Source organism: Neofelis nebulosa, chromosome 17 (assembly GCF_028018385.1).
Source record: "Neofelis nebulosa isolate mNeoNeb1 chromosome 17, mNeoNeb1.pri, whole genome shotgun sequence".
Lineage (NCBI taxonomy): Eukaryota > Metazoa > Chordata > Mammalia > Carnivora > Felidae > Neofelis > Neofelis nebulosa.
In genome coordinates, this window is record NC_080798.1 from 18,237,212 (window position 1) to 18,255,831 (window position 18,620).

The 18,620-nt window shown below is 48.9% G+C and overlaps 2 protein-coding genes across 3 annotated transcripts; both read right to left on the reverse strand.

The window, feature by feature from the left end:
- Positions 1–1,539: 1,539 nt before the first annotated feature.
- On the reverse strand, positions 1,540–11,223 carry LOC131499098 (cytochrome c oxidase subunit 6B1). Of its 2 annotated transcripts, none has more exons than XM_058706836.1 (4): positions 11,066–11,223; positions 8,845–8,961; positions 6,724–6,824; positions 1,540–1,731 (listed from the first exon to the last, which is right to left on the reverse strand). In XM_058706836.1, the coding sequence occupies exons 2-4, from the start codon at positions 8,948–8,950 to the stop codon at positions 1,678–1,680; spliced, it is 261 nt and encodes an 86-aa protein (XP_058562819.1). In that variant the 5' UTR covers positions 8,951–8,961; positions 11,066–11,223; the 3' UTR covers positions 1,540–1,677. The 2 variants fall into 2 exon arrangements, with proteins under 2 accessions (XP_058562819.1, XP_058562820.1); XM_058706837.1 differs by having other exon boundaries at positions 10,987–11,142.
- A 1,692-nt stretch (positions 11,224–12,915) lies between these two features.
- On the reverse strand, positions 12,916–15,941 carry ETV2 (ETS variant transcription factor 2). Its single transcript, XM_058706834.1, has 7 exons — positions 15,545–15,941; positions 15,214–15,303; positions 15,006–15,119; positions 14,686–14,745; positions 13,962–14,441; positions 13,360–13,472; positions 12,916–13,134 (listed from the first exon to the last, which is right to left on the reverse strand). Exons 2-7 carry the CDS (start codon positions 15,281–15,283, stop codon positions 12,934–12,936), a joined length of 1,038 nt encoding a protein of 345 aa, XP_058562817.1. The 5' UTR covers positions 15,284–15,303; positions 15,545–15,941; the 3' UTR covers positions 12,916–12,933.
- Between the last annotated feature and the right edge of the window lie 2,679 nt (positions 15,942–18,620).

Here is an 18,620-nt window from a genome sequence, read left to right on the forward strand (position 1 = left end):
GGAAATTATCAAGGATGAATTAAGTAAAACATAGGGAATGTTAGTGGTCAAGTGCTTACGAAACAAAAGGAGTCAAGGGCTGCAAACGTTGTGTATGGGGGTTGAAACTGTAGGTCAAGAGATCAAGGGAGGGCCTAAGTTGTATGTGAGGAAGACCTGGTGGATATGTGGTGGAAAGGCATTCCAGGCAGGGCAAACAGCAAGTGCAAAGGCCTTGAGGTTGGAGCCAGCCTGGCATATGTTGACACTTCTGGTTTGCTCACAGTTCCTGTCACACTGAGAAGGCCAGCTTGGCAGGAACTGCAGGAACAAACAAGAAGTGGTGGATCAGAGAGGAAATAGAACCATATCAAAGCTTTACCAAATCAAATACGTATCAAGTATATATATTTATATATACACATATAAATACTTCTAGATGTGTGGGCAGTCTCTGGAAGAATGCATGGGAAACTGCTGATGGCGGTTGCCTCCAGACAGAATTGGGCATCTGGGGTCAGAGTGAGTCCTACATCTGGACTTTTCTCTGGACTTCCTGATTCACTTGAAATTCTCACCATGTTTAAGTTCTTTCTTATTTCCAACACATGACATAAGCTACAGTTCCTCAAAGTCCCTGGGCATACATGAGGATCCTCTGTTTAGAGCCTCTCCTCCTCATAGGCAGCCATTTCAGAAAACCCCTCCCTAGGCCATTTTCCCTCAATGCAAGAATCCTCTCTCTGCTCGCCCGAATATGCTTCAGATAAGCCTGTCTCTCAACCACTTGAGTGGTCTTGAGGAAACACCAATTCAGCCACAACCTGGTGCTCTAAGCGAGTCAACTGTCTCAGGAGCTCCCTGCTGACAAATCTGGTGGGTGATATTCTGGACTATTGTGTGGCAATTCCTTTGGGGGCAGCAAGAAAAAATGTTCATCTGGCCTGCTTAAAACGACCTCCGATCATCACCACGATCAACATGAAAAAGGAGGACCAAAATAGAGGGAGAAATTCCACACTGTGAAGAAAACTGATCAGACGATATTAAAAGTGTACCGTTAATATCTTAGATGTAATCATGGCAGTGTAATCATGTGTAAAATAAATCTGCATCTCTAAGAGATACATATACTTACTTATCTCTGGATAAATCCCCAGGATTTGCTTTAAAATCACCTAGGGGGGAGGGGAATAATTAGAGATGAAACTGATTGGTATTCTGTTGATAACTGTTAAAACTAGGTGATGGCTACACAGAAGTTTTTATTATACTGTTTTCACATGATTCAAAAATTACATAAAAAAAGTTTCTTGTAATTATATAGATAATAAAGGAATAATCAGATAAATTTTAGCATGGATAGGGGCTCGAGGCTATTTTGTATAATCAACTCACTCTACTGTCTGGTATAGAGAAGGCAGTCAGTTTAATAACATAACATAAAACAAAACAAAACAGAAAAAAAACAACCACCCTGAAGCCCCTCTTATTGGTCAAGGTACTAATTCTACCCCAGCTTCTTGCCCGATCATCCAGCTCTTTCACACATACACAGTCTTACACTTTTCCAATGAGTATTTATTATTAGTTAAGCCATGCTTCAGGATCCCAGGGTGGGGATCACCATGTACCCAGGTCCCCCTTCACTGCCCTAGGAGAAGGATGGAGTACGGAGGAGAGGTGGGTGGAGCCAGTTCAGATCTTCCCAGGAAACGTGCCTTCCGCCCGGCGGTCGTCCCAGGCTGCCACCTGTGGAAACACAGCCAATGTTACTCCCTTCCCCTGTGGGGAAACCAGATGAGTGACCTTGGTCTTCCTCACTTTGCTCACCTGCTCAGTCGTCAACAAGTAAGCCCAGTACTGCCACTATTTCAGGAGTGAGGGTTGGAGGGGGGCAAGTAACATGCAGAAAAATCCCACATTCACTGCAGGGCTGTCCCTGGGGAGATGTGTGACTGTAAAGAGGTTCAAGAGTATGGCTGTGCTGTATTTCAGGAACCCCAGAGTTAACACTCAGTGATGGTTGTCAGAATACAGGAAAGAACACTAGGCAGCTGCCCAAGACAAAAAAGAGGCTCATCTATGCCCTGGCACGAGTGGATCTCCCAAGTGCAAAAAGGTGCAAAACTGAATACAGAGTGTGATCCTGCTGATCACAGATGTACGCATATAGGCATATAAAAAATAACAGAAAGGCCCGTATCAAACTGTTAACACTCCCTAGAAGAAACACTCTGCAACCTGTGGACCTTCCTACAGGCAGTCAGAAGCACAACCACTGATATACACACACCCTCACACTCACATATATATGCCATGTATTAGAGGCAGTGGACCAAGGCATGGATAATAAGGAAGACTGAGTCTGAATTCCTAGCTGTGACACCTCGGGCAAATTACTTAATCTTTCAGGGCCTGCTTTTTGTTTTTTTTTTTTTTTTAATTTTAAATTGTTATTTTGAGAAAGAGAGAGAGAACACACAAGGTGGGGAGGGAGGCAGAGGGAGAGAGAAAGAATCTTAAGCAGGCTCCACGCCCAGCACAGAACTGGACACTGGGTTTGAACTCACGAAACCATGAGATCATGACCTGAGCCAAAATCAAGACCTGGATGCGCGACAGACTGAGCCACCCAGGCACCCCTCAGGGCCTCAGTTTTTAATTGTATAAAATGAGGACAGTGAGGGGCACCTGGGTGGCTCAGTCGGTTAAGCGTCTGACTTCAGCTCAGGTCATGATCTCATGGTTTGTGGGTTCGAGCCCTGCACCGGGCTCTGTGCTGACAGCAAGGAGCCTGGAGCCTGCTTCGGATTCTGTGTCTCCCTCTCTCTGCCCCTCCCCTGCTCGCGCTGTCTCCAAAAAATAAATAAAACATTAAAAAAAAAAAAAAATGAGGATAGCGATAACAGTATCCACCTCATCCTGTTTTTCAGCATGTTTGCCCTTAGAGGATATCAAGTGCTTACAAATGAGCTGGCTCATAGTTAAGTGATGTGTATTTTATTTACATACTTACACACCATGTATCATGAATACTCTGTACTTTAAAAAACATACAGACAAATTGGGCCACACTACATATTGTCCTGCAACTTGCTTTTCCCACAAGTCTTAGAGCTCTTTCTGTTTTCTGTCACAAAGATCAAGATAAATGTACCAACATTTATCTAGCTCGGGTTGTTTCCGAATTACAAACAACTCTGCAATGAAGATCCTCACACAGGAGCATCTTTGTAGGTCTAGATGCAAAACTGCCACGTGTATGTTTTTTTCCATTTTGAAAGATCCTGCCAAACTGACCTCAAAAGAGATTGTACCAATTTATAGAACAACTAACATTTAGCACTGTCCATCTTTATAATTCTTGCACCAGAATGCAAGGTAAAAACAAGCTTCTCTCTGTTGTTTTAAGCTGTGTTTTCCTGATGACTTGAGTGGAGATGGACATCTTTTCAGGTCAATGCTCACCTGGATTCCCTCATACTGGACTTGTACTGTCCACAGTCCACAGTACTCTATGAGTGAACTTCTCAGTCGCTGGGATTGACCCTCTCTCCATCTCTCTCTTTTTAAAAAATGTTTATTTTTGAGAGACAGAGATAGAGCTCGAGTGGGCAAGGGGCAGAGAGAGAGAGGGAGACACAGAATCCGAAGCAGCTCCAGGCTCTGCACTGTCAGCACAGAGCCCGATGCAGGGCTCGAGCCCAGGAACCATGAGATCATGACTTGAGTCAAAGTTGAATGCTTAGCCAACTGAGTCATCCAGACACCCCTCTCCATCTCCTTTTTTTTTAAATTTTATTATATTTTTTAAAAATTTACATCCAAATTAGTTAGCATATGAAACAGATTTCAGGAGTAGATTCCTTAATGCCCCTTACCCTCCTCTCCATCTCTTTTTAAAGGATCAGGTTGGTCTGATAACTTGGAAATTTCACTTTGCCCAATAATCCCACTTCATGGAAAGGAAACTAAGGGAACCATTCAAATAGAGAAGAAAACATTTCCCGGAATGGAAATGTGCACTGAAGTATCATCTAAAATAGTGAAAAGATGTGAATCCAGCTAAAAGGGAAGGAAATATTTTATAACTATTAAGATGATGGCTGCCCAATAAGTGAGCAGATTGTATGGACATGGAAGTAGGTACACAATGCATGTTAAGTAACAAAAGCAAAGCATAAAACAGTGTCAGGAGTATGACCCATATTAGTATTAAAAAGTACATAACCACACATCTACACATACACACACATTAGCACACAGAAGAGGAAGTAAAAGATTTGTGCCAAATGACTAAGGAAAGTTAACTTTGGGATCAGAAGGGAATGGCTCGGGGGCTTTCACTTTCTACATTACATAAATCTCCTGTTTTGAAGATTCCACAAAAGTCAGTGCTATTTTTTCATAGAGAAACTTAAAAGATTTTTTAACTTGGAAAATAAAACATGGTTGGAAAAAATGTTTTAAATGCCCTTCCAAAATACACATACTGGGATTAGAGACTAATTGAAAATAATACACAGGAAACACCTGGAAATGCTACAGTATTATTAGGGAGGTCAGGAGGATGGGGAACATTTTTCTGCCCTTTCTCTATTTTTTTAAGTTTTTGTGAAGTGGTTATATTTTTCATAAAAAACAAAACAGGGGTGCCTGGGTGGCTCAGTCGGTTAAGTGTCCGACTTCAGCTCAGGTCATGATCTCACAGGTCATGAGTTTGAGCCCCTCGTCGGGCTCTGTGCTGAGAGCTCGTAACCTGGAGGCTACTTCAGATTCTGGGTCTCCCTCTCTCTCTGACCCTCCCTGGCTCATGCTCTGTCTCTCTCAAAAATGAATAAACATGAAAAAAAAAATTTAACAACAACAACAGCAATAACAAAACACTTGTTTTTACTTCACCAAGTTTTTAAAATAAAGAAGCCAGGGCAGCCAGGTTTAAAAGGGACTTGGCAGAATACATTTATATTCAGCCCTAACAGGGCAGACACAGCAGGCACCTGAGGGTAGGAACCACACAATCTGCTGCTGCCAAGGTAAGGGCAGGCCCAAGTCCTGGAGAATGGGGCGTAGGGCAGCATCGGGGCCGGAAGCATGCTTCCCAGGCCTCTGTCCAGCATGCACCCAATGGAGGCTCTGAGGCTGGAGGAGGGATGTTATGAATTCACAACATCATGCTACCCAAGATCACCCAGCGACAAGGAGAAATCCTGGAAGGGCACAGGGCACTCAAAGACACATGAGACACTGTGGCCAGAGAGGTGGGAGGAGAGCCAAGCAAGCTGAGGAAGACTGCATTAAGGCAATCTGTTCTCCAGAAATAAGCCCCAAAGGCGTACATCAAGGATGCTTCATATATACTGAAAAATTAGAACGTAATCTCCATCAAAAGGGAATCAGTTAAATAAAAGCATCTGAAAGTTACTAAAACCTAAAACGGCAGATCTGTATGCATTATTATAAAAAAAGGCTTCAAGACACACTGAGAAGTCAAAGCAATTCGAAGACTACGTCGTGTGACTCATCCATACAGAGGCTCCACAGAAAAAAGGGAGTGAGTTAACACTAGTTACCTCAGGGAAGGAGCACTGGGGAGCACAAGACGGCTTCTACTTTTTATTTTACTGTACTGCTCACAGTTGGCTTTTTTTTTTTTAATTTTTTTTTTTAACGTTTATTTATTTTTGAGACAGAGAGAGACAGAGCATGAACGGGGGAGGGTCAGAGAGAGAGGGAGACACAGAATCTGAAACAGGCTCCAGGCTCTGAGCAGTCAGCACAGAGCCCGACGTGGGGCTCGAACTCACATACCACGAGATCGTGACTTGAGCCGAAGTCGGACGCTCAACTGACTGAGCCACCCAGGTGCCCCGGCTTTTTTTTTTTTTTTTTTTTTAATAAGCACTATGACTTTTGTAATACTACCATATTTTGATCCTAAAACACAAGGTTTTTGCATTTTAACATCTCTGAAATTAGCATTAATTGCATTCCTTTCTGGCATTTTAAAAAAAGATTTCTCAATGTTTCTTGCAGTCACGAGGATCTTTGATTTGAGGAAATAGTACAATGTTAAACATAAATATTTGGGAGGCGGGGGGCTCAATCAGAAGGACTTGGGCCCCTAAAGATAAATTCTTTATTTAAAGTGTGTGACAGAGTATTAAATAGTGACAAAAGGTCTGGTCAATCAGGGCTAGCCAGACTGCCTTACTGTGTCCGCATCTAGAGAAGCACAGGAAGTAGGTAGGGGTAAAAAGACATGTTTGAGATTTCCTTCAGAATACTACAGCAAAGAAAAGGGGACAGAAGAAGGGAATGTGGAAAAATCTTGAAAATACTCAATTTGGGGAGTGGGTATAAGTGGAAGGTCACTGAATTATTCTCTCTACTTTTATGTATAATTTGAATGTGTTCATAATAAAAGGCACAGAACTGCACAAGATGGCGAGCCCCACAGGGACAGGGAGCCGGCCATACGCATATTTGTGGGCTGCATGAGCAAGATGGATGTAGCATGGAGACGGCCCCAGCTGCCCCAGCTGAGAGTCCTGACTGGCTGAGAGTATCATTAAAAAGAGAGAAGGAGGGCAATTCCACAAAGCAAAGGTCAAGTCCCATGGACAGTGCGATGCCCTGTGCTTCCTCTGCCTCTCACAGATGAGCCCCCACCGAGTTACTACACTCCCTTCTGCTAAGACCCCATCCAGCGTTCCAAGGGCCCCAGCAGGCAGTACATACCCAGGATATGGGGCAGAGGGACTTGTACACACGCCGGTACCATTCACACACGGAGACATCACCCCCTTTAGCAGTCATCGCCTTCTCACAGCGGTGAAAGTCTGTGAAGAAAGGGGCTCAGGTTCAGCCCAGACCAAGGACTGGAACACATTTTTAAAAAAATGTTTATTTTTGAGAGAGAGAGAGAAAGAGAGAGAGAGAGAGAGAGAGAGAGAGAGAGAACAAGTGGGGGAGGGGGAGCACGCAGAGAGAGAGAGACAGAGACAGAGAATCCCAAGCAGGCTCTGCGAGGTCAGTGAAGAGTCCAACTCACAAACTGTGTGATCATGACCTGAGCCAAAATCAAGAGCCCAACACTTAACCAACTGAGCCACCCAGTTGCCCCTAGAACACATTTTTGATCAAAACTCAGAGAAATATTTTTCACTTCACAGCAGTTATACACACACACACACACACACACACACACACACACACACACACACGTTTGACAAAGAATGTACATTCCTACAAATGTGCTGAAAAAGGCTAGACATGCCTCGCCAAATTGATCTTGTGGCCCCTAGAGAACTACTGTTTGACCTGAAAATTCTGGGGTCAGGAATGAGGAGGTAACCTGAGGGACATGTGCAGGGACTATGGAAGTCCAAAACCAGGGCAAGGGAAAGGGAAGATGATCTTGATGCTAAGATGCTGGCATCCTAAGACGGGAAGGGGATAATCTTGTTTTTAAAAGTAGGAAACTAGGGGCGCCTGGATGGCTCATTCATTCGACTATAGGTTTCAGCTCAGGTCCGATCTTATGGTTTGTGAGTCTGAGCCTCCCCTTTCTCCCACCAGGATCTGTGCTGAACTATGGGGAGGCTGCCTGGGATCCTCTCTCTTGGTCCTCCCCTGGTGGAGCTCTCTCTCTCAAAATAAATAAATAAATTAAAAATAAAAACACCTTGGGGCGCCTGGGTGGCGCAGTCGGTTAAGCGTCCGACTTCAGCCAGGTCACGATCTCGCGGTCCGTGAGTTCGAGCCCCGCGTCAGGCTCTGGGCTGATGGCTCGGAGCCTGGAGCCTGTTTCCGATTCTTTGTCTCCCTCTCTCTCTGCCCCTCCCCCATTCATGCTCTGTCTCTCTCTGTCCCAAAAATAAATAAAAAACGTTGAAAAAAAATTAAAAAAATAAAAATAAAAATAAAAACACCTTTAAAAGTAGGCAATTAAGGGGTGCCTGTCGGTAGAGCATGCAACTCTTTATCTCAAAGCTGTGAGTTTGAGCCCCACAGTGGGTGCAAAGATTACTTAAAAATAAAATCTTTAAAATAAATAAATAAAATAAAAGTAGAAAATTAATTAAAAAAGAGAAAAATACTCCAAGTATTGTACTCCTGGGCACATTCTCTACATAACAAAAGCATTCATATGCACATCAAATTACACAGAACATTCATAGCATCATCATTCATAAAAGCCCCCAACTGGAAACCATGCAAGGGTCCAGAAATAAATTATGGAAAATTATACACTATGAAAATGACCAAACCATACATCATAGCATGGATGAATCTTCAAAACTGCCAAATGAAGAAATTAAAAAACCGAGACTATGTATAATGTCTATAAAGTTCATCAAGAGGCAAACCTAAAAGCAGTGATAAAACCAAAATGTGATTGCCTTAAGTCGGCAAGGTTACATCTCTAGTGGGCAGAGCAGGATGCTGTATTCAAGGCAAGGCATGCAGTAGGCAGGGAAGCTCAGAATGCTGGCCAGTATCTAATTTTTTATCCAGGTTATAATTACGCAGGGGAATCACTTTAGTATTATTCATTTAGGTATACATTATGCTTTACATATTTCCTTTATGTATGTTACATCTGTCACATATACACACAGATAGTCTTCAAAAAAAAAAAAAAATCATTATAGGAACCAAAGTTTGTGATCCTGACCTAGATCCTGGAACTTGAACACAGCTGTGATGAGGGGCATGGGCCCTGCAAGGTGGGATGCCCACAACAACAAAAAAAGAGGCCTGGGATGTACAGATCCAGTAGGAGACAACAGATAAGCGACACGAGGTGAGGGACCAGGAAAAGGTCTGCATCCCCTCCCACATCTACGCCCTGCTTACCCAGGTAGTTCTGCCAGCAGTTCCTGGTCTGGTTCTGGTTGGGGAAGCGGCTGTCAAAAGGGGCAGTCTGGTAGTTCTTGATTTTGGTCTTGATGTCTTCTGCCATGGTGCTGAGTCCTGGAGGCATAGGCAATGGAGGTTGGCAAAAGTTCTAAGGGACCTGGGCATGGGGAGGTCAGCCCACCCAGATGCAGAATAACGGGGTAGGTTAGGTGTGAATCAGCCACCACCTTCTACCTCTCAGCATATACAAACAGAGGTAAAGGGTGGGGCAAATCCACACATCTAAGTGTGGAAGTCACAGCAGGGCTTGGCAGGGCCGGGGGATGGGACTCCTTAGCAAAATCGGGCCTTATTCGTCCCAAAATAACACTGGCCAACATTCACTGAGTACTCAGTATAGGCCAAGCACTGTTCTACACACTTTACTCCTGCAGCCACTCTAAAAGGTAGGAACTATTACTCATCACTATCACTGTTTCACAGACAAGGGACAGGGTGTCCAAGTGACTTCCCAAGGTCATACAAGTGGAGGAGCCACACTCCATCACTGACAGATCTACACTGTAGAGGTTCTTAATCTCCTTGGTACCACGAACTCCTCAGGGATCTAATGAACCCTTTCTCAGAATATTTTTTAATGCATTAAAAGATTGCATAGGACCATAAAGAAAACCAGTTGTATGTAGCAGAGGATTTATTAACCACCAGAATTCTGAAGTAGTCACGAGTGAAGATGTATTTCTGTGACATCCGCAACCATAATGTGATATAAGATGACCCGTGATTTTGATTGCTGACAAAGCGACAGATGATGACTGTTACCAAGATTGATGCCTCCATTCTTTTTTTTTTTTTTTTAACGTTTATTTATTTTTGAGACAGAGACAGAGCACGAATGGGGGAGGGGCAGAGAGAGAGGGAGACACAGAATCGGAAGCAGGCTCCAGGCTCTGAGCCATCAGCCCAGAGCCCGACGCGGGGCTCGAACTCATGGACTCCCAGACCGTGAGATCGTGACCTGAGCCGAAGTCGGCCGCTTAACCGACTGAGCCACCCAGGCGCCCCTGATGCCTCCATTCTTAAAAGGAAATGCTACATTTAAATTAGAGATTAAGAAGAATAAAGGGGTGCCTGGATGGCTCAGTCTGTTAGGCCTCCAGCTCTTGATTTCAGCTCAGTTTGTATCTCATAGTTGGTGAGTTGGAACCCCGCGTCAGGCTCTGTGCTGACACTCCAGGAGCCTGCTTGGGACTCTCTGTCTCCCTCTCTGCCCCTCCCCGCTCGCTTCTCTCAAAAATAAACAGTTAAAAAGAAAGAAATTTTTAAAAAGGTTAGGAAAAATACGTATGTAATTTCCCCCCCTTCAAGTACTAGCACACCTTGCATTCTATGGACTTTGCAGACTGAGAATCACAAAGCTCTGCTGTATCTCTTATGAGGTGACACACAGTTTTCTCCATGGAATGTGAAACTGCCTCTATTCCAGAGAATTCAAAGAGTAATGGGGTTACAAAGGCCCATGTAAATTCAAGGGACCCAACGTAGTGAGCAGGCCAGTGTTAAATTCAAGGGACCCAAGGTAGTGGTGGGGATCTGGGGCACCACAGTAGAATCTTTGGGGGGAAAGGGTAGAGGCGCATGGGGAGGAGACGTAGAATACCACCGCTGGGACACAGAAGAAGAGTTGTTCTGAAGTATTGTTTTGGGGGGAGACCTGGGAGGGAGGGTGGTTCAGGAATGACTCTTGGGCCCTCTAACATTCAAGAGGGAGGAGGAACCAGAAACCTGGGTGCAAGGCCAGGCCGCGGCCCGGGCAAGCTACGGGAGCCACGCCTGCCTAGGGCCCGCTGATTGAGGGCACTACAGTCCTAACTACGGAATCCAAACCCCGGTCGCCGGCTAAGTAGCTTAATATCGCTGATCCTCAGTTGCTTCACTGTCAAAAAGGGATAATTACGGGCCTTTCCTCATAGGGCTGCAGTGAAGATTAAATGAATTAATAAAGTCGCGTGAAACGTTACCTGGCATTAATTAAGGAAGACCGAAATAATCATTAGCTACGAATACTAACAGAACAGGACCCTAGGGACCGGGGTTGGGGGGGGGGGGCGGTGCAGACGCCGCGGGCCGGAAACTCACTTCGTCCTCGGGGAAACGAGGGTCCGGTTCCTCAGTTCCCCAGGATAGGGTCCCAGCTTCCCAAGCCCTGGACACTCACCTAAAGACACCCCCGAAGCACCTTGCAGCTCAATGTGACCCTCAGCAAAGACGCCAGAGTCGGACCGGAAGCGGAATTGAGGCCGGCCGGAAGCGGAGCGAGTCAGCGTGTGTGAGAGTTTTCCGCGAGGCTAGAACGCCCGCGGAAAAGCTGTCTCTGGAGCCATTAAGGCCACGCCCACCCGGGAGAACTCCGAAATCCTATTGGGCTGAATGCCCGTTGATCATCACTTCCGGCCCAATCGTGAGCTAGCGTGCGCTTTTCAAAGGTCCGATCTGGGGCTGGAGACGCCTGGTTACAGTTTCTCATCTCTTGTTTTTACCTAGGGAAAGGAGTTTCGAGTCCTGGGACTATCTGCAGAGTGGGCCGAGGGAAAAGTATCCCAGCGGAAGTATCCTTATTCATGCAGGTATTGCTTGTTTAACGCTTACCCAGTGCCAGGTACTTCGATAAGGGTTGGGGATGCATCACTGAACAAACACGAGTCCCTACCCTCTTCATGATTATTACGGGATCAATTGTTAGGGGTTTGAAATCGAACCAGTCTTTCTCCCAGGGTCATTTGTCATACTGTGAGGAATATCCAGACTCCCACCTCCCTGTTCATTACCGTCTTTCCCCAAACTCCAGAAGGCACAAATCAACACAGATTTGGGTGCCTGAAGGCTCAAACCAAAGTCCTGCCTGCATCACAGAGAGGAGGGCTTAAGAACATAACAGCTTGGGTCTGGCAGAAATTAGTCCATCTTGGAAAGTGACACATCTATTCTAGTCACAGAAGTATCCCTGACTCTTTCTCTCACACCTCACAGCTAGCTGATCAAGAAATCTTGTCTTTGCCTGAAGCAATATATCCAGAATCTTCGACATCTGGTTCAAGCCACAGGCACAGCCAGCCTAGGCTATAGAAGCAGCCCACACCCTAGCCTCCTGGTTTCCCCGCTGCCCTCCACAATCATCCACTCAGCCAGAGAGACCCTGTTAACACCTCAGTCATCACTTCCCTTTGGCTTAGAACCCTCCCATTGGGTCTTGTCTGACTCTTTCAGTCAAAAGCCAAAGTCCTTATAAATGACCTACACAGTTTGGTCCCTCTTATACCCTCATTTCTTATCCTTTTCTCTTTATTCCCACTGCTCCAGCCATACTGGCCTCTTCCTGTTTAAACACGCAGTCTGGCTTCCCTCTAAGGGCCTTTTGTATTTGCTCTCCCCTTGGCCTGGAATGCTTTTTGTGAAGCTGGCTCCCTTCCTCACTTCCTTCGGGTCTTTGCTTCAATGTCACCTTCCTGGTGAGTCCTTCTCACACCAAATATTTAAAATTGTCATTTTGTCAGTCCATAGGAGGACCACTCTTTAGGGACTCAGTGGTTCCCAGAATGGGGTAGGCTCTCCTTGGGATCTAGATCCAAGTTCAACCACCCTCAACTTGGAGTGGTGAGACAGTAGGTGGTTTGGGGGATCTAGCACTAAGTCTAATTACTTAATGGTCCCAAGCACTGGAAGAACACACATAAGTCCTCCTTTGGAGTTTTGAGTCTTCTCTTCAGAAGGGACACAGCAGGTAAACTCAAACGTTAGCGATTGGGTCCGATTCCTTTACAAGTCCCAGCACGGGCAGGCGCACAGTAGGCCCTAAAGGGACCGAGTTGATTCCTTTGAATATCCCATCACACAGTGAACACACAAGTAGGTCCCCTAAGGGTCTGGGTGTGTTTTAGTCACCGCGCGCGCGTCTTAAGATCACACAGGCCGGGGGTGGGGGTGGGATGCGAGTGTGGTGGTGCACACTTAGGGTCCTTAGTGGGTTTAGTCAGTGTCAGTGGGAAGGACGCAGGCAGCACACACGACTAATTTGACGGGGTATTTTTATTGGGTCGCTCCTCCCGGCCCACCTCCCGTGCAGTCGGTATGGGCCAGGCCGGGTACGCGGCCCCCAAAACGGTACGTGTACTTGCGCCCACCGCTCTTGCGCACGATGTCGCGGCGGTAGTAGTAGCGCAGGCCTCGGCTCAGCTTCTCGTAGTTCATGCCGGGTTTCCTCTTGCGCTCACCCCAGAGCCGCGCCACCTAGGACGGAGGCTGGGCTTAGTCTGAGAGTCAGGAGGGAGCCTGGCTAGGCAACAGACGCGCGGGGCGGGGGACGCGGTTTCGGGTACGTTTTGGGCAAGAGTTAGTCCCTTTAACTCCTGCGGGGGTAGAGATGAGTACGAGCTGGGGTGGGGGGGGTGGGGGGGGTGGGGTCAAGTACTAGGCAAACTGCCTCGACTTGGCCGGTCTGGGAAGCTGCCCCACCTCTCTGGGGTCACACAGCTGGAACTCGCGGCTGTTGCCCGTCCAGCGGATGCAGTTGCTCCGCTCCCCGTCTCGGAGCAGCTCCAGGAGGAACTGCCACAGCTGAATGGGACCTGCGGAGTGCAGGCAGGTGAACACTCAGGCTTCCTAGCCCCGGACCAAGTCGCTTCGATGACCCATATGTCCGGGCTCCCTCGCCTCGAAGGTCCACGTGTCCGGTTTTCCCAACTCGGGGCCCAGCAGTCCATCCCCCTCGGGCCCAGCGAGTCCGGATCCCTCCATATAAGGATCCCCAGCATCGGCCTCAGGGACCCAGGCAGCCGGGGCCCCCATCTCTGAAACTTAGGAGTTTGGGTGCCACATCTTGGAGACCCGGATATCCAGACCCTCACCTCTTTCCTCTCAACTAATCCAGGAGCCTAGGTCTCTTGCTCCCTGGAAGACTACCAGTGTCTTAGTCCTCTCCTCCCCCAGGACTCACCGTCACCACCTCTCTCGGACTCTTAGGTAATAGCCTCGCCCCCTCACTTCCAGTTTCCTGGGTCCCGCCCCTACGCGCCTAGGCCCCGCCTCATTAGATTCGGGTCTTGCGGACCCCTCACCTCGATGGTTACTTTTGGGGTAACAAGCCAAGGTTACGTGGTCCGACTGCTGGCTGGGTTCAGAGGACGTGGTGAGATCTGAAGCCTGGTATCCCTTTGAAGAAGTGGTGCAGTCCGTATGCAGCCCCGAGACCCAGGAGGTGGTATAGTCTGAGACCGCAGGTCCAACCCACGAAATGGTAGAGTCCGCGTGAGGCTCCCCGCGGAGGCCCTTGCCCCAGTAGGTGGCGCCGTCGAGACCAATAGAACTGTCCCAGTTGGTGGAGCTGGGGGCGGCCTGGGCACAAGACCACGAATTGGTCCCTCCCCCGGAGGTGGCACAGTTCTGATCCGTTGTCCCCGCAGAACCGGCGAAGGGGGCGGGGCCCAGGCCGGGAGGGGCGGGGCCCGGGGCCTGGGAGAAGCCGTTCCAGTGGTCCGAGCCGTTGCACGTCAAGTCTGTCCAGTCTCCCGACCACGGAAGAGCCTGACGGGCGGGATCTGTGAGGAGCAACAGATCTCAAGTGAGGGGAGCCTAGGTGTCCCGGTCTCTGGCCCGGGGGTTCTTGGAGTCTAAGCTCTAAGCTCTGGGGCCCTGGGCTCCCGGATCTAGGCCATGCCACATCGAGGACACAGGTGTTTCCCGTCCTAGCCCCGTTCCCCTCAACGATCGAGTAGTTTAAACCTCCAGCTACGGAGGAGGACCCCAGTGCCTTTCTTCCCCCGCCTCTGTGTACACACTCACCCGCCCCCCGTGTAGCTTCTGGATGCGTTAACGTGTAGCCCCAGTCCAGCGGTGAGAGCCCTGCGAGGGATAAGAACGAACAGAGTTTAGGGAAGGTGTGAGCAATGACTAGAGACGTCCCCTCGACCACTCACGCAGCAGTCTTTATTCTTCAGGGAATGAGTTATTACCTCCAGCCCCTACTCACGCATACCTAGAACTCAGGACCCTGGCCTCGTCGTCTTTCAACCTCAGGACTTCAAGCCCGCAGCCCTCCCCCCTTTTTGCCTCCGGAGTCCAGGAACACACCCTCCCTCAGTCCCAGCACCCCAGTCTCTCACCTTCCTCAGCTCCCAAGGGTCCCAGCCCACAACCACCTTTCCAGCGTGTCTCCACTGTCAGCGTGTCCCCTGGGAACGCCAGCTCAGGGAAATAGAAGCCGAGCTCAGCTCCTTCTGCAGGCAATGAGGAGGTTAGGGCTGGGTCGGGGTCAGCAGAGACCCCCACCTGTGCACCCTCCCCATACAGTGACTCAGTGCAGCAGCCTACCCAGTCCTGAAAGCCTGTTCCCTGGGGGCACTTCCTGCGGTGAAGCTTCATCCCAGTTCCACAAGTCCATGGATGCTCCTTGTGAATGTTCTGGGCAGGGGAAAAAAGGGGAAGGGGTGAGCTGGTGACACTTAGGGACCTTGGAGTCTGGCTGGAGACTCCCTCAGACCCAGAAGTCCAGGCCTTTTGTTCCCTTCTTCCCCAAGACCCTGGAATCTTGGCCTCCAGTGTCCTTTTTTCTCAGACTAGGAGTAAGGGACCTCAGCCCTCTCCCTCCCTCAGACCCAAGAGTCCAGACCCCCAGACATCCAGTCCCCAGTTCATGGCTCACCTCTGGCGGGTTTCTCTGTCCCCAGCCAGGGGTCTCAGCCCCATTTCATACCATGCACCCCCTCCCCTGGGGGCCGGGGCAGGGGGGGAATTTTCCGAGACGTCAGAGCTGGGGGTCGCAGCTGGGTCGAGTTGCAGGGACAGAGGCGGGGCCAAGCGTCGTCCCCCCCCCCCCACCCTCCACCCCCCTCAGGGATGGCCGTCCGCCGCCTCCTGACAGCTCCGGCTATCCTGTTGCGGGGATGGCTTGGACTTGGACAGGAGCTTGGGGAACAGCGGGCTGCTCGAGACCCGGGGTGCGGAGGGGAGTTTACGGGATGATGGGGGTGGGGCGGGGGGCTTGCTGGACAGGTTCTCCGTCTTGGGTCTTGATCCTGCGGCATGGGGGGGGGGGGAGAGGGGGGAGGGTCTGGGGTCAGTTGGGTTGCGCCAAGCTTATCTACAACAGGAAGGGGGATTTCCGGCCAGACCCCAGGTCGGCCTACGTCACAATCTGCAGGGGGACTGCGTGGGGGGTGGGGAGGAAGGATATGGTTGGGGGAAGCTGACCCAGAATCCCCAACTGGGCAGAGTTCTCCCCTTCGAGGGCTTTGAGGACGACATTCTGGGGCTGCTCTTGAGTGCCAATCATGGTAACAGCATCAACGATATAAATAATGACAGTACTTCTAATAGCTAACGTTTATTGAGGGCTCATTGCCTGCCACCAACTGTGTCACTGGGTTTTCACTTAATCCTTTTATGAGGTAGGCACTAGTCTTCATTTTATGAAAGGGGAAATTGAAACAGACTTCCTTCCACTTCTCTTCATGTCTGGAATCCATGCCTTTCCATGCTATAATAGTTTGAGACAAATGGGGAAAATTTGAGTATGAACTGAATATAAGATATAGAATTGTTCATTTTCTTAGATGTGATCATGGTATTATAACATGAAAGATGTCTCTATAAGGAAATGGACACATATTTAGGGGCGAAGTGTTATGATGTCTGTAACTTACTTCAAATGATTCAGCATCCCCCCCCCCCCCCCGTCTGCCCCTCAAGTATACATATAACATATACATCTATAAATGCAATAGTTGGGACATACTTATACTAAAAAATTATTTGTTTATTTGAGCTTCAAATTTAACTAGGTGTCCTGTATTTTTATTTCCTAAATCTGGTAACCCTAAACCCAGGTAGCTTGGCTTCAGAGCCTGTGGTTGTACCCATTATGCTCTATTAATAAGTGTTTACCATTAAAAATAACCTCCTTAATAATGGGCATTTTTCAATATTCACCCTGCTTGACCATTAACCATTTACCATTCTGAGGGTGGGAGGATGGAAGTGTGAGCACTACTCTTCTGTTGGTGTTACAGGAGGAAGCTGGGCTTGAAAGGGGAGAGCCACTTCCCAGGGCACATGGTGGGTGGGTGGTGTTGGGATTGGCTTCAGCATTGGGTGAGCAAAGAGCACCCAGGTCACTGCTCCACCATCTATCCAACCCAAGGACCTGAAGGGTACCCTAACCTAGTGTTCCCCACCATGCCCCAGGCCTCCTCCCCCTGAAGCTGGTCTCTCTCCTGTGTGTCAGTCTCCATGACTCCCTACTCTAGGTTGGTGTCCCTGGCTCTGGGTCTCTGTTGCACCAGGCCTGATCCAGTGAGGCCTTGTCACCCAGTCTCTCCTGCTGAATCTCAGTCCCTTCCCTTCTCTCTCCCTACTTCCTTATCTCTCAAGTCTCCATCTCTCTCTCTCTCTGGGTTTTCTCCCCATCTTCCCTCCCATTGTACTGCCTTGACCTGCCACTCTCGCCTCTCCATCTGTCTCTCTCATCTCTGCTTGCCACATCCTCTCCATCTCTGTCCATCTGTCTCCCAACCCCACCGAGCTTTCTTTCCCTTTCCTCAGGGAGACTTAAACACACACATTTAAAACTTCATTTTTGGAATCATTCCCTCTTCCCATCTCCTCCCTTGTTGCCCTCCCTGACTGAAGTGAGCAGAAGGGGGTCAGGAGCAGGGAGGGCTAGTGATGTGGGGATAGGGTCTGAGGGTCCTGGGGCTGGGTTGTCTGGCCCAGGTGACAGGGGGCTGAAGGACACTTCCTGTGAGGGAGGGAGACCCTCACCCTTCTAACCAGACTGGAAAATGTGACGTCAGAGAGGGAGCAGTAAGGGAGGAAGGCGGGAACAGAGGAAATTTGACACCTCTCCTGGGTAATCAGCTTCCTGAGAGGCCTTGGCATTGTTTCCTTCCTCCTCCGAGTGCCCTTTCTCAACCCAGGGTTCTGCTGGCCCTGGGAGACCCTCATCCCTTCCCCATGCTTGAATCATGGAGTATCCCTCCTCTGCCTGGTCCCTGCCCTGGTCCCTGCCCTAGCCCCTTTCAGACCTCCAGTCCACAGCACGGCAGTGTCAGGGCTGTTTCTAAAGTGCAAATCTGATGCCAGTCCCCCGCGTGAACTTGGTTTCAACTTCTTAGGGCTTGCTGCTGCCTTCAAGGCAAAGTCTAAGCTCTTAGCCTAGTGTTCAAGATTCTGCTTGGACACTTCAGACAGGCAGAGTCAAGCTTGGGGCTGGGAAAAGAGACCTGCAGATGCAGAGAATAGAAACTCAGAGAGATACAGGCACTTAGAGACAAGAAACAGAGGGGCACTCACAGAGACATTCAGGGAAATAGACACAGAGAAACACTCGAGGACGCCCACACAGATGTACGGCAAGAGAAGTTGGCTGGGGTTTGGCAGAGTGAAGAAACTGGAAAACAGTCTGAGATCCAGAGGATGAGAACTGCAGAAACTGGGAGAGAATGACATGAAGAGCATGAGACAGACTCAGAAGTGGCAAGTTCCTTCAGGAAGCCCTTCCTGACTGCCAGGTCAGCACCCTGGGCTCCACTATCCCAGTCCCGACCACTCTGGGCTCTCACTGTGTGACAGTGGGCCTATCTTCTGCCACTGGACCATGTGCTCTGAGGGAACAGGGCCTGAGACTGCTTCAGTCACCATGTCCCCAGCACTGGCTAGGCCTTCGGTGAGGTTGCTGAATGGATGAAAGCCTGGAAGGCTGTGGGCTCCAGAAGGCCCGG